This window comes from Dermacentor variabilis, chromosome 6 (genome assembly GCF_050947875.1).
Source record: "Dermacentor variabilis isolate Ectoservices chromosome 6, ASM5094787v1, whole genome shotgun sequence".
Lineage (NCBI taxonomy): Eukaryota > Metazoa > Arthropoda > Arachnida > Ixodida > Ixodidae > Dermacentor > Dermacentor variabilis.
In genome coordinates, this window is record NC_134573.1 from 163,092,173 (window position 1) to 163,104,457 (window position 12,285).

General features: G+C 43.7%; 1 protein-coding gene across 1 annotated transcript; it reads left to right on the forward strand.

Annotated features, from left to right (window-relative positions):
* Positions 1 to 5: 5 nt before the first annotated feature.
* LOC142586347 (lipase lipl-5-like) lies at positions 6 to 10,668 on the forward strand. The gene is made up of 8 exons (XM_075697597.1): positions 6 to 237; positions 848 to 962; positions 1,615 to 1,765; positions 3,138 to 3,230; positions 7,721 to 7,879; positions 9,500 to 9,571; positions 9,753 to 9,827; positions 10,378 to 10,668. The coding sequence occupies exons 1-8, from the start codon at positions 6 to 8 to the stop codon at positions 10,666 to 10,668; spliced, it is 1,188 nt and encodes a 395-aa protein (XP_075553712.1).
* The last annotated feature ends 1,617 nt before the right edge of the window (positions 10,669 to 12,285 follow it).

Here is a 12,285-nt window from a genome sequence, read left to right on the forward strand (position 1 = left end):
CATTGATGGAAACCACGCCGTTACACTTCCAGTCGCAGCTAATAGCCGGCAAAGGATATCCCGTGGAGGAGCACAATGTCACGACCCGAGATTCCTACGTCCTTATGATGCAAAGAATACCCGCGGGACGCACTGAACGAAGTGTTCAGTTTGATCGCAAGCCTGCCGTTATTTTGATGTGCGGCCTTCAAGGGAGCAGCGCGGACTTTGTGGTGAATATGCCTGATCAGAGCCTTGGTAAGAAGGTATAGCCCATGCCTTTTTCGTGTGGGATCCGCAACAGAATTCTAACAAATTTCTCTTGGGAGTAGTCAGCGCTCTTTTTAGTTTGTTTGTTTGCTTGCTTGCTTGCTTGCTTGCTTGTTTGTTTGTTTGTTTTTTTGTTTTTGTTTGTTTGTTTGTTTGTTTGTTTGTTTGTTTGTTTGTTTGTTTGTTTGTTTGTTTGTTTGTTTGTTTGTTTGTTTGTTTGTTTGTTTGTTTGTTTGTTTGTTTGTTTGAGTAAGAGAAAAAACAAGAACTAACATTTTTCACATATCCTTATCCTTCGTGATTGGTCTGTAATTTGTAGCGTCGTTTGAACAAACCGAATACGAATGCGACCTGGAGGTCCTCATACGTTTGTGCTGGTACTTTCAAGCACTTGTACCTTATTTCCTACGTGTAAGTCGCTTGTGATAAGTCTGCAGCATTTGGCAATGCATACCACTGTGTTGCAGGATTTACCACGTTGTTTCAATGGATCACGAGCAAGTTGGACAGCATCGTGTGCTATTGAATTAGGAAAAATTTACCCAAAAGCTAAACAAATTTACGCTTGTGATCAAATTTCTATTCTGAACACTGCACTTAGGATTCATCCTAGCAGACAACGGCTACGATGTCTGGTTAACCAACGTGAGAGGCACCAGATATTCCAGCCACCTTCACCTCAAGAAGAGCAGCCGGGAATTTTGGGATTTCAGGTAACCATCATGCTTTTATCAAAACAAACTACTACTGACGGTTCTTAGGACTCTTCTTTCCCCTCTCTTGCACACATGTCGAAAATGGCTCTGATGACCAGTTCTTTTGAGTTCACTTCAAAACAAGCACGTTCGCCTTTTCTGTACCGCTCGATCGCTTCAAATTTCTTGCGTCTCACATGTAGTTGTAATTTTAATCTAGGTGCACTGAATACAGAAAAATAACGACTAAAATAGACTCCTAATCACGTGAATCTATAGAGGAGAAGTTACGCGGGATAATATGTCAGTTTGCATTATTCTGCTTCCAGTGGCTTGTTAATTGTAATGCATCTGGGCTGCTTGACCTCACAGAGCCTTGGATAATACTGAAGTGCATATACGAGATTCTGAGTTCAGATTTGTTCTCTTCGAGTTTCTTTTGAATTTATTTCCGCAAGCAGTCAATTTTGTGTCAGTGCTAGAGGTTAAGCGAACTAGTTCGCGGATTTTCACTATTCTTTGTTTAGATGTTTCGCGCTTCCACCTTGTTAACAATTTGCAGGAAACATTCTAATGCAACAACACACCCTCCAATGAACCTTATTCTGCACATTCCCGCGGTTAGGCACTGAAATACTACACCTTAACATCCTGAATCTTTTCTCTATAGCTTAGATGAAATGATTAGCTACGACCTACCTGATCAAATAGACACCGTATTGAACGTGACGCAGCAAGAAGCATTGTTGTACGTCGGGTGGTCTCAAGGAACAGCGATCATGTTCGGGCTGCTTGCGTCGAAACCAGAGTACAACAAGAAGGTGAGCGCCCTATGATACCATAGCTACGCCAACTGGTTTCCATGAAATATAGGCACAAGGGTGGTCTAACATAAAGCAAAAGAGAACGTATTTCAGAACATGGGCGTCATTTAAGACTTTTGAACATGGTCGACCGATAAGATAAAGGCAAATATGTCGAAATAAGGGAGGGTGACTCGGAGCCCGGTGATTTTGTTGACAGATTACAAGAAACACGGAAAAATACCGTAAAGTCCATATCAAGGAGCCACCGCTAAAGTAGGTTCACATTGAGCGAGGTTAAAAGAACTAAAAAGAAATAGATTGCATTCTTCAGGCGTCTAAAGAAAAGAATAGAATGAAATCTTTTTCCAGCACGGCCAGGCCGCTTATGCCATCACATTTTCAAAGACGTTTGCGAGCATTAGTTGTTTGTTTCTTTCACAATACCACGGAAGTGCGCGTCGTATGCGGCGAAGCCACTAAAGAAATGTTAAGTTTGCTGCAACGGAATGGGGGCAGCAAAATGGCGCCATAGAACACAATGGATAAACAAGGAGACCGAATAATTCACAAGATTAAAAGTTTATTATTGATCACGTAGAATGAATGCTGGCTTACAGGCAATAACACGAACATACGCATCAGAACAAGTAAAAACTGAAACAAGCCCACTGCGTGTCCATACAAGACACGGCAGACTAGCGTTCTATGCAGATCTGCTGATCGGCCGACTAAAGAGATAATGGAAGTTCTTCAGATAAAAAGGCTAGGGGAAATTTGTGTCAGCATGATCTCTGTCACGCCTTCTCTTAGCACACATATGTCAAGGATGTATGCTTCCTCTTGGGATCTGGTATGAACATGCAGTACGCTTGTTTCGCTGAGTACTTGTACTGCTGTGTATCTTCAGTTTATTGTTTGTCAACCAGCATTTATTGTGATCGATCAAGAAATCAACCTTCAGTTGCGAGTACATCTTTTGGTTTCCTCGGTATCCTTGCTTGTTTCTCGTGTTCTCTGGCACCGTTTGTTAACACAATGAATGAATTAGCCCAACAATACGCTCTGACCACGTTGGTGCCATCTGTTGCCACTGCAGTCAAAGGCGCGTTCCGCTATAGCGGTGAGAGATATTCCCAGCGTTTGGGGGCAGCAAATTCGAGTGCTTTTAGTGTGCGTCGCGGCATACGCTGCGCACTTAGGACTTATAGTGAACGAAATAGGCAAGTAATGTCCGAAAACGTGTAATAGGGTGGACCCACCACAAAACTATACCTGTGTGTAAACGTTAAGCACAAATCAGCCAATGGTTTAGCTAAACTAATCATGCGCAAATCACACTCCTATTTTTGCGACACTCGGTGTACTTATTCTCCGCCCGTTCTTCCAGATTCTACTATTCAACGCTTTCGCACCAGTAGCATTCTTGGGACATTTGACAGCGATCCTGAAATACTTTGTTCCGTTCTCGAATCCGCTGACGGTGAGTATGCTTTACCTGTATACGCAAGGAAGATGGCAAGCCAAGATCAAGCTTTAGAAAAAGAGAGCGCTTTATTAGGTAAACTTGTACCAACAAAACTTAAGGATCGAAGATATCCATGATGGTGATAGTGCTTAGCACGATTGACAGTCATCGGTCGAACTACGCTGCTGGCATTAAAGTGTGCGTTAGACAACAACCAGACAGAAAATGATGACAATTCAATTCCAGAAGAACGCATTACATACAGCGCCTGCCTCTAATAAAGAAAGGCCGCGTTTTTCAACGACACTGGCTAAATATCCCATAACCTGAGCTCGTCTTCCGCGAAACCGAAATAGTGATCGCCATGAAAATAAGACCGAAAAAACCAACGGATAAATGGTAAAACATAATTAAAAGCGGCACTATCTGGCAAGTGAAAATAATAGACGATCGTAACCATGAAGCGAGCGTAGGTGACGCCGCTGTAAAATCTTTAGCACGCTTTCTTCAATGCGAACACTCCTAATGGCCCGGCTGCAAGCACAGTATGAAACGCGCCGAATCTGAGTAGCTCGAGCAGCTTATATCTAACGATGCTGCATTTACCCCTGATTTTCACCACTTAGTTACTGAGCGTGATCAATTCCACAGGATTTCCTAGAAATATTACTAGAGGGAACTGTCTCGGTAGAGTGTCTGCGGGAGCTGCAGGTAGGACGCTTACGACAGCGTGGGAACAATAGGTAGTACGTTCATTTGCCGAAACATTGCCCTTCTGGCTTCAAGTGGCTTCCTTACTCTGCAAATCGATCACAGTAAAAAAACATCAATTAGTTTCTTATAAACGCAACAATTCGCAATGAATATGCATGTGCACAGAAACTTGCCCCTTTCGTGTGCTTAGAAAAAAAAATGATAGCTTTAAAGTTTAATTGCATTCTTGGGTCTTAGGTGCCAAACCACGATTTGATTATGAGGCTCGCCGTAGTGGGGAACTCCGCATTAATTTTGACCACCAGTGAATCTTTAACGTGCAGCTTTAAAAAGGATAAATACAAAGCCGCATGAATCTTTGTAGTTACAAACACGAGTGTTAGACAAAACCATGGACAACCAATGATTCTCATGGCAGCTGAACAATCGCATAGGTAGATTTCGCTCTAGTAAATTTCGTACAAAATTTAAATGGTCAGTTCTTTTATCACGACTTTTAAGACCAGCTACAAGTGGCTACAGTGAAGCAACATGTGCAAAAGTCAGTATAGTAAAACCAATTTAGACAGAGTGAAAAGAAATACAAAGCTATATGTAGCGGAAAAGAACCTTTCATGGCCAGCTTCCTTGTATTTATGCAAAACTTCATTATCACAGTATGAGACGTCTGTAAACTCGTCAGGCCTACGACGTACCGTAAGGCACCGTTGGTTTCAGTGGCCCTTAATATTTCCTATTCAGTGAGCTGTTGACATTTTTCCTAGCGTATGTACAATGAAGAGACCACATTTTATACTGTTAATTTCAAGATATTCAGTTTGGTTGGAGTATTTGAAGAAATAACAGGCGCTCTTTGACAAAAGAGGCTGAAATAAATTTCTGCTGGCAGAGAAAGTTGAAATGAAGCCACACCTGAGTCGTGCCTAGCCCCGTAATCGGCAATCAGTCGTTCTTGTTTTCTACAGTAGGCTCCCTTAAAGGCGAACCCATTGGCACCATGAAAATTTGTTCGGCTTATCAGAAGTTCGTTGTATAAGAGCAATAATTGACAACATGACCAGGTGCGTCCAAATATCTTGCTTCAACACGGTAAATGAAGTATACTTACAACGGCAGAAAAAAATATGACATAGAAAGATTTATTTAGCTGAACGTAATAGAAAACTGTCTTCAAATGGTAGTCTTGCTTGGTTTGATCCAGTCCAGGATGGATGTTTGTCGCTTCTATGCAAATCGGCGAGCAGCCACAAACGACTTCATCTTGCCTACTGACAGTAAAAATCCTTCTGTGCCTTCGTGCTGCTGGAAAAAGCTCACTAGGGAGTTCAAGCAGGCGTCTACCGCCTCGCAGGTCATTAGTGCTAGCTCCGAGCTAGCGAAAGTACGAAAGAGCGCGCGGCAAAGCAACGCCACCTAGAGGAATATCTAGGTGACGTTGAGCGAGGCGGGGAAGCAAAAATGAGGTGAAGCGTCGCAGAGGAGGAATCTAGGCCAAGGTGCGCTGGGTTGGCCTCCACTAGCAGTTGGTACAGGTTATGTTTGCGATACGGACGTACCGGGTTCGTCTCCTGATAACATCGTCCTCGCGCGCCATATGCTGTGTGTACCAATGAAAGCGTGCGACGGTGAGCCGACGATGGCGGTTCAATCTTGCGTGTGCAAGAAAAAAAGTGAGGGGGGGGAGGGAGGTGGAGCAAGCGCACCCATTCCGTCGCAGGCGTGGCAGCGGGGAGGGGGGCGTTGTACTTAGGCCGCGCGCGGTCTCGTAGGCTTTTGTTGAGTGATCTGCTTTGGGGGCACAGTATAGGTGGGGCCGATGGCTCTCCATGCGCTGTGTTCTCGCCGCTCAGTTTCCGTTGAAGCGATAGACAGCACGAAGGTCACTTCGCTCGCTGCTGCTGCCACAATTCCGTTCGCCATCAATTTGAACATAATCGTCCGCTGTCATTGAGTATGATGTGTTCATGTTTGCCTGTGCGCACTGACACCATGCTTGTCAATTTAGTTAGTAAGCGAATGTTTACAAGGGGGCGTTCCACTCCGGTGGTCGCTGCGTATGGCGCACCGCGCGAGCCCTGTCTTGAGTACGATCTGCGATAAGGACAGTGTAAGCGTCTAGGAGCACCGAGACCCGAAAGCTTCGGCGCTAGCTCTTTCGTTTCCTCCTCTTGTTTTCACCTGTGTCCATGGGCTCTCGCTTAACTCTCACTCTCAATTCGTTTCCTATAATTCCACTTCGTCCTCAACTGTAAATGTAACATCAGGTGTTCCACAAGGCTCTGTTCTGGGACGCTTGTTATGTTTAATATTTATAGATGACCTTCCTAACAATATTAGATCAAAATTCCGTCTTTATGCCGACGACTGCATGCTATACCAGGTAATTTCTTCTCCTAGCGATCACGCCTTACTTCAGGATTCCTTCAAAAGATTTTGCACCTGGTGTATGGACTGGCAGATGCGCATTAACTTTCAAAAAAACCGTAGTAGTGTCGTTTACAAACCACCATTTTCCTTCACAGCATGTGTACGCTTTCAATAACGCAATAGTTCCCCGGGCACAAGTGTACAAACACCTTGGAGTTATATTAAAGCACAACATGCAATGGTCCCAGCATGGATCACATTACATCTATAGAACTAAGAAAATTAGGTTACTTGAGACGAACATTATGTAAATCGCCAAAACACACTAAATTACCGATGCATAAAACCCTCATTCGTCCTGTCTAAGAGCACGCTTCATGCGTCTGGAACCTGTATAAAGTTTGCCACATTAACAAAGTTGAATCGGTGCAAAGGAAGGCTGCTCGTTTCATTTGTCATCGCTACGATTGTGATTTTTCGCCCTCATCCGCAATGAGTTCCTTGAATTTATTCGCTCTATGCACAAGGCGTCATATGGATTCCATGAAACAATTACATGCAATTATTCACTCATGTTGTCGTCTATCCGCTGATGATTACATTTTCGTATGCCAGTGCTCTTCCAACTAGACGTTGTCACACCCTCAACCTAAAGCCTTTCTTTGCGCGCACTAGCACGTTCAAGCACAGTTATTTCCCGAGGGTTGTCGACTGTTGGAACGAGTTACCCGGTTCTGTTCGTGAATCGGCACTGTCCGATTCTGTAGAAGCACTAGAGTGATAAGATCGCTGTTCCTTTCTTTATCTATCGTGTTCAACTGCCCTTTTTTTGCGGTTGTTGTTGTTGTTTCTTGCGTATTGTTATACTCCACTCCTGCAATAGCCCTGAATAGGGCTGCAGTATTTGAAAATAAATAAATAAATAATAATAATAATAATAATAATAATAATATTTGTGGTTTTACGTGCCAAAACCACTTTCTGATTATGAGGCACACCGTAGTGGAGGACTCCGGAAATTTTGACCACCTGGGGTTCTTTAACGTGCGCCTAAATCTAAGCGCACCGGTGTTTTCGCATTTCGCCTCCATCGAAATGCGGCCGCCGTGGCCGGGATTCGATCCCGCGACCTCGTGCTCAGCAGCCCAACACCATAGCCACTGAGCAACCACGGCGGGTAAAATAAATAAATAAAATGTGCGCCAAAGCCACCCTAGCTTCCAGGATCGGTAGCGGTGGCGGCCACTCCAAATGTTCGTCTTAACCGAAGAGTACGTCTGATGCGGTTCGTCTTAAGCGGTTCTTCTTTTTTTTTGCATTGAGTCTATGGGAAACCAAACAAAGGTTCCTATCTTGTTCGTTATATGCGGGAATTCGGGTTAACTGAGTTCGTCTTAACAAGATTGCACTCTATATAATTTCAGAGATTCTTTCAATTCCTGTTCAACGGGGCCGTTGTTGAGAAAGAAGGAGCCATTTTTAATAAAATAAAAAAACTATCTTGTGGCAGCATTAAACAAAATACACTCTGCATCACGGCATTCTACAGCTTTAATGGAGGGTTTCCAATAGAGTGGAACAAGGTACGCCCATTTTTCATTCTATAAATTACGCCTGATCAGACTTGCTCCTTCATAAAGGACTACAGAGGAAAAAAAAGATATTATTTAAAGATGACAATCCTGCAGTGAGATGTATTGAAGTGTTTCTTACGATACCCTCAGCAAATGACGTTTTATAGGTTACGCACTTGGTCGCAACTTCGCGGAGGCAATGACGCGACCAGATATGTTGCCAAAGCTTAAGGAAAAAGCATGCTGGTTGTTACTTTCCAATGGCCACTATAATGCACTGAAGAACGTTAGAACTGTCCTTGCCCATTGGCGAAAGTTGATACCAGCGACAAATCGACATCATCATTTACAGTTTATTATTGCAGTTTACTGTATAAGTTACCGGCAAAAAAAAGGATGAAGCGCTGTGCAATTTAGAGCTGCACTATTGTTTTTATTACAGTCCCTTTTCCACAAACGATGACTTGTAGTGAGAAAGTCCGAGGACGTCAACAAATGAAGAAAGCGTGGACGCGGCATTGAGCTTTCTTTTTAAAAAGACAAGCATCGTAATAGTGGGCAATGAAATTTCACAAGGTAACTGATATCAGTAGTGAATATCTCAGTACTCACAAGTTGCCTGTTAGAAGTAACAATGCACAATATACTCGCTCCAGCGCAGCATGCTTAGTATCACTTAGTAATATACCCTCACATCATGGCGATCTTGTTAGTCATCTGCTGTGTCATTACGCGTGAGAAGCAATCGTCTCATGCACCCCAAACCCCTTTATGCATCTAAGTTGTGTTTACCCTTCCCGAAGACAAAGACATTCTTGCGTGAAAACGGAACTACGCCTATTTTGAAAGCGCATTCAGCTGGAGTGCCGGAATGCTATGAGGACTGGACAAAAGTGCCTTGCTCAGTGAAAAATCCGAGGCAGACTGAGAAAAGAAAGAGAGAAGGCAGTGATCTTATAAAGAAAAATGTCTGGTTGGCTAACCTACCCTTGGGATAGAGAGAGAGAGAGTCGGTGAATTTGTGGCATGTGCGCACACATTCAAGAAGCCGAGCTTCCCCACAACGTATATTGACTCCTAGAATACACGAGCTTTATGTCAAATAATACACAAGAGAAAAACAATCCCTCTTCAATTGATCAAGTTTTGGATCTTGCGTAAAATTCTGCAGAGTGAGTTGTGAAATTTAATATCCCAAAGCAACACGAGGACAATTAGAGATGTCGTTGTAGAAGGCTGCAAATTAACTTACTCCACTTGTTGCTCCTCAGCGTGCGAAAAATGCGCAATAGACTAGTGTTAAACTTTGCAGATTTGGGCATATCGCAACGCTGTTGCACAAAGTGTTTCTGAAATCCCACAAATGGTATATTGAATGTTAGCTAAGATCACTCTTATGATGTAAATAGCCAACCAGAGATATGAAGTTTGGAGATACATAGAACAAGAAAGCGTGGAATTTCGTGCCCCAACTGTCTTTTGTACGGTAGAAGTAGATAATTATCTATTCGCATACGACTTTTCATGAGCGACCCTATCGCTCTCACAAAGACATAGTTTAAACAGGAACAATTAAAGCAGGTTTACACTTTTTGGCGCCACTAACTGCTTGGACTGCGCTTGACACAGACGAGACTTCCTGTATACCTGGCAAATGCTCCCTCTGGAACTTCTGTACGGAACATCAATCACTTTGCGCAGGTAAGGTTTCTTTTCTTGCATACTGCTGCAGCTGCTTTAATCAGTACATGTCTGCGTTGCTTAGATAGTAAATGTAAACATAATGACACCTATTTAAATTACAGCAGTGTAAGAAGTGTAGAAATCGCTGATGCAAGGATAATCGCAATTAGTAATAGTGCACGCTATATTTGAATTGCAGCTAGTCAAGTCCAACCGCTTGCAAAAATATGACTGGGGACATGTCAGAAACATCGCTAAGTACGGAAAGGTACGTGCACATTTACTACATGGCTTTAGTGAATGACTATACAGTTATTTCAATTGTGTGTTGGATATATAGTGTTTCTTTAATCTCAGTAATCTATTTTTGGCAGTAAATTCTAACAGCTTCATTGACTTTTAGCAATGTTTCGCTTAATGTAACGGGCCATCATGTTATTTTTTCTGTTGCGAAAGCAAGGCTGGGAATTACACCAGATGTTTACCAGGCCTTTCGATCGGAAAACCAAAAGACGTCAACTGCTTTCGCGCGACACGCCCGTGATTCGAGCAGGGGCTGCAACCACCTTCTTGCCTAAACGCTGTCAGCCCCCTTAACCACGTTAGACGTCCAGCCACATTCGAGCCGTTTGTTGTTCTTAGACTGAAACATCCATGGCGATGACATTCCGGAGATGTGAATGAGCTTGTTTGTTTCGTTTACTTTAGGCAAAGCGCCCGCGCAAGAAAAAAAGAAACGTCTGTAACGCACTTTGTTCTTGACAGCTGCACCACTTTCTTCTGACCAAATGTTTCTTCTTGTCTTCATGTGTTCACGTCAGTAGCCATGGCCGCCGGCATACGACTTAAGCAGTGTCACAGCCAGAGTGGCACTCTACTGGAGTGACGGCGACGTGCTGGCAACACCAAGGGATGTACGGGACCTTTCTAACAAACTGCCAAATGTGGTCCTCAATTACAAAGTGCCTGTCAATGGCTTCACGCACGTGGACTTTGGATGGAGCATCAAAGCAAAAGACCACCTCTACAAGAAAGTGCTGGAGATGATGTCAGCGTACTCTCCGACTCGACAAAAGGTGCCATTGCCGAAGGAAGCACCAGAGCTCCCGCAGTAGGTCATCGATGCTGCCAAAGTGATATTGTATTTCTGTTCTTTCTTTTCTTTTAATTTGCTATCTATTACAAAAATAATGTGCACTCCTTGTGGAGTGTTTATTTGCGCGCAACCAGCAGCAAACTTACCCAGGTAAAACACCACCGCTGAGCCCGGGCTAGGACTCCACTGACATCTCTGCGAGGCAGAAAAGTATGTCAGAAATAAAGACTGCCTGCGGAAGAAAGCAGCTTGTTAGCCTATTTACAAAGCACCTTGGTACCGATAGCTAATAAAATTATACACGGCGGCCGCATTTCGATGGGGGCGAAATGAGATAACACCCGTGTACTTAGATTTAGGTGCACGTTAAAGAACCCCAGGTGGTCAAAATTTCCGGAGTCCTCCACTACGGCGCGCCTCATAATCAGAAAGTGGTTTTGGCACGTAAAACCCCAAATATTATTATTAATAAAATTATATGATCTTTATTTTTGAGCAACTGGACTCAACAACGTTTTGAAGAACCAAAATCCTTGGACGTTGTTCATGTCTGCCGCTGGCGCGGGAAACAACAAAAGTATTACTGCAATGTGTCAAATAGGCATGTCTCTCTGACGATTTAGAGACTTAGTGCACACATCCGCGTGTGCATTCAATTCTTTTTCTCATATTCTTTCGTTGTCGTCCTTTATTGCCCTCCCCCAGGTCATTGCAGGGTATCAAATCGGACGTGCGTCTGGTTAACCTCCCGACGTTTCCTCTCTTCTCTCACTCTGAACTTCTCGGGGAGTAATAGACTTTGCTACCGCCTCTGTCGGTTTATGGAATAATTACGATGGGGGGAGCGTAATCCATGCTCGCTACACTCACCCATTCTCCTTTCCTTCCTGCTTACCTTTCTCCGAGTGTAAGTTATACAAGAAAGCGCAAGCCTCGCGAAGCTTCGTGGTCCTTTCTGATCTTTCTATTTGAGGAAATATTAAGAGAAAAACAGATCACCAAAGTCATAGTAACGGTAACGTTTGGACTACCGAACGGAAGCCTTGCACACATTGAGACTAAAATCGACAAAAGAAGTATTTGAAATGCGTCGCAAAACGCGACGAAGACGCCTATAGTGTACGCTGGTGGCAAATCACCATCGTTTATGTTGAGAGTGTCCGCCGTACTATGGACGTAAAGCGACTCTAGATGAAGATGGGAAGTTAGATTCTGTTTATTTGCAAACGCATTTTTTCAAACCCAGTATATATAATGGCCTGACAAAATACAATGTTTAGCAAGCGAGCTCGATGACACGTGTTGCTTGTTGGCCTCATTTTGGTGCTGCTTCAGCCGACTCTGAAAATTTCTATTTTAACCGGTGTTATCATAGAAACGGTCACAGCAAGGAATGGTATACAGGACCGCAGGAAATTTTTCGCTCTTCGCGTCTTCCCTTCACCTTTTGTCATGTTGCCGCGTGGCACAGCGTGATTCCGTCATGCTCTCGATTTAATCTTCCTATCGACACGCAAAGCCAGCTCGTACACCCTCCCCCCCCCCCCCCGCCCGCCTTTACTCGCCTCCCGAAAACTCATTGTTAAGACATCGCAAACACATCGAATTCGAAAAACGCGCTCAATAAATGCGAACA

Coding starts and splice junctions, on each gene's coding strand:
- LOC142586347 (XM_075697597.1), top strand. CDS start 6: ATGGAAACCACGCCGTTACACTTCCAGTCGCAGCTAATAGCCGGCAAA. Junction 3,231..7,720: donor CGTTCTCGAATCCGCTGACG/GTGAGTATGCTT, acceptor ATATAATTTCAG/AGATTCTTTCAATTCCTGTT. Junction 9,572..9,752: donor ACATCAATCACTTTGCGCAG/GTAAGGTTTCTT, acceptor TTTGAATTGCAG/CTAGTCAAGTCCAACCGCTT.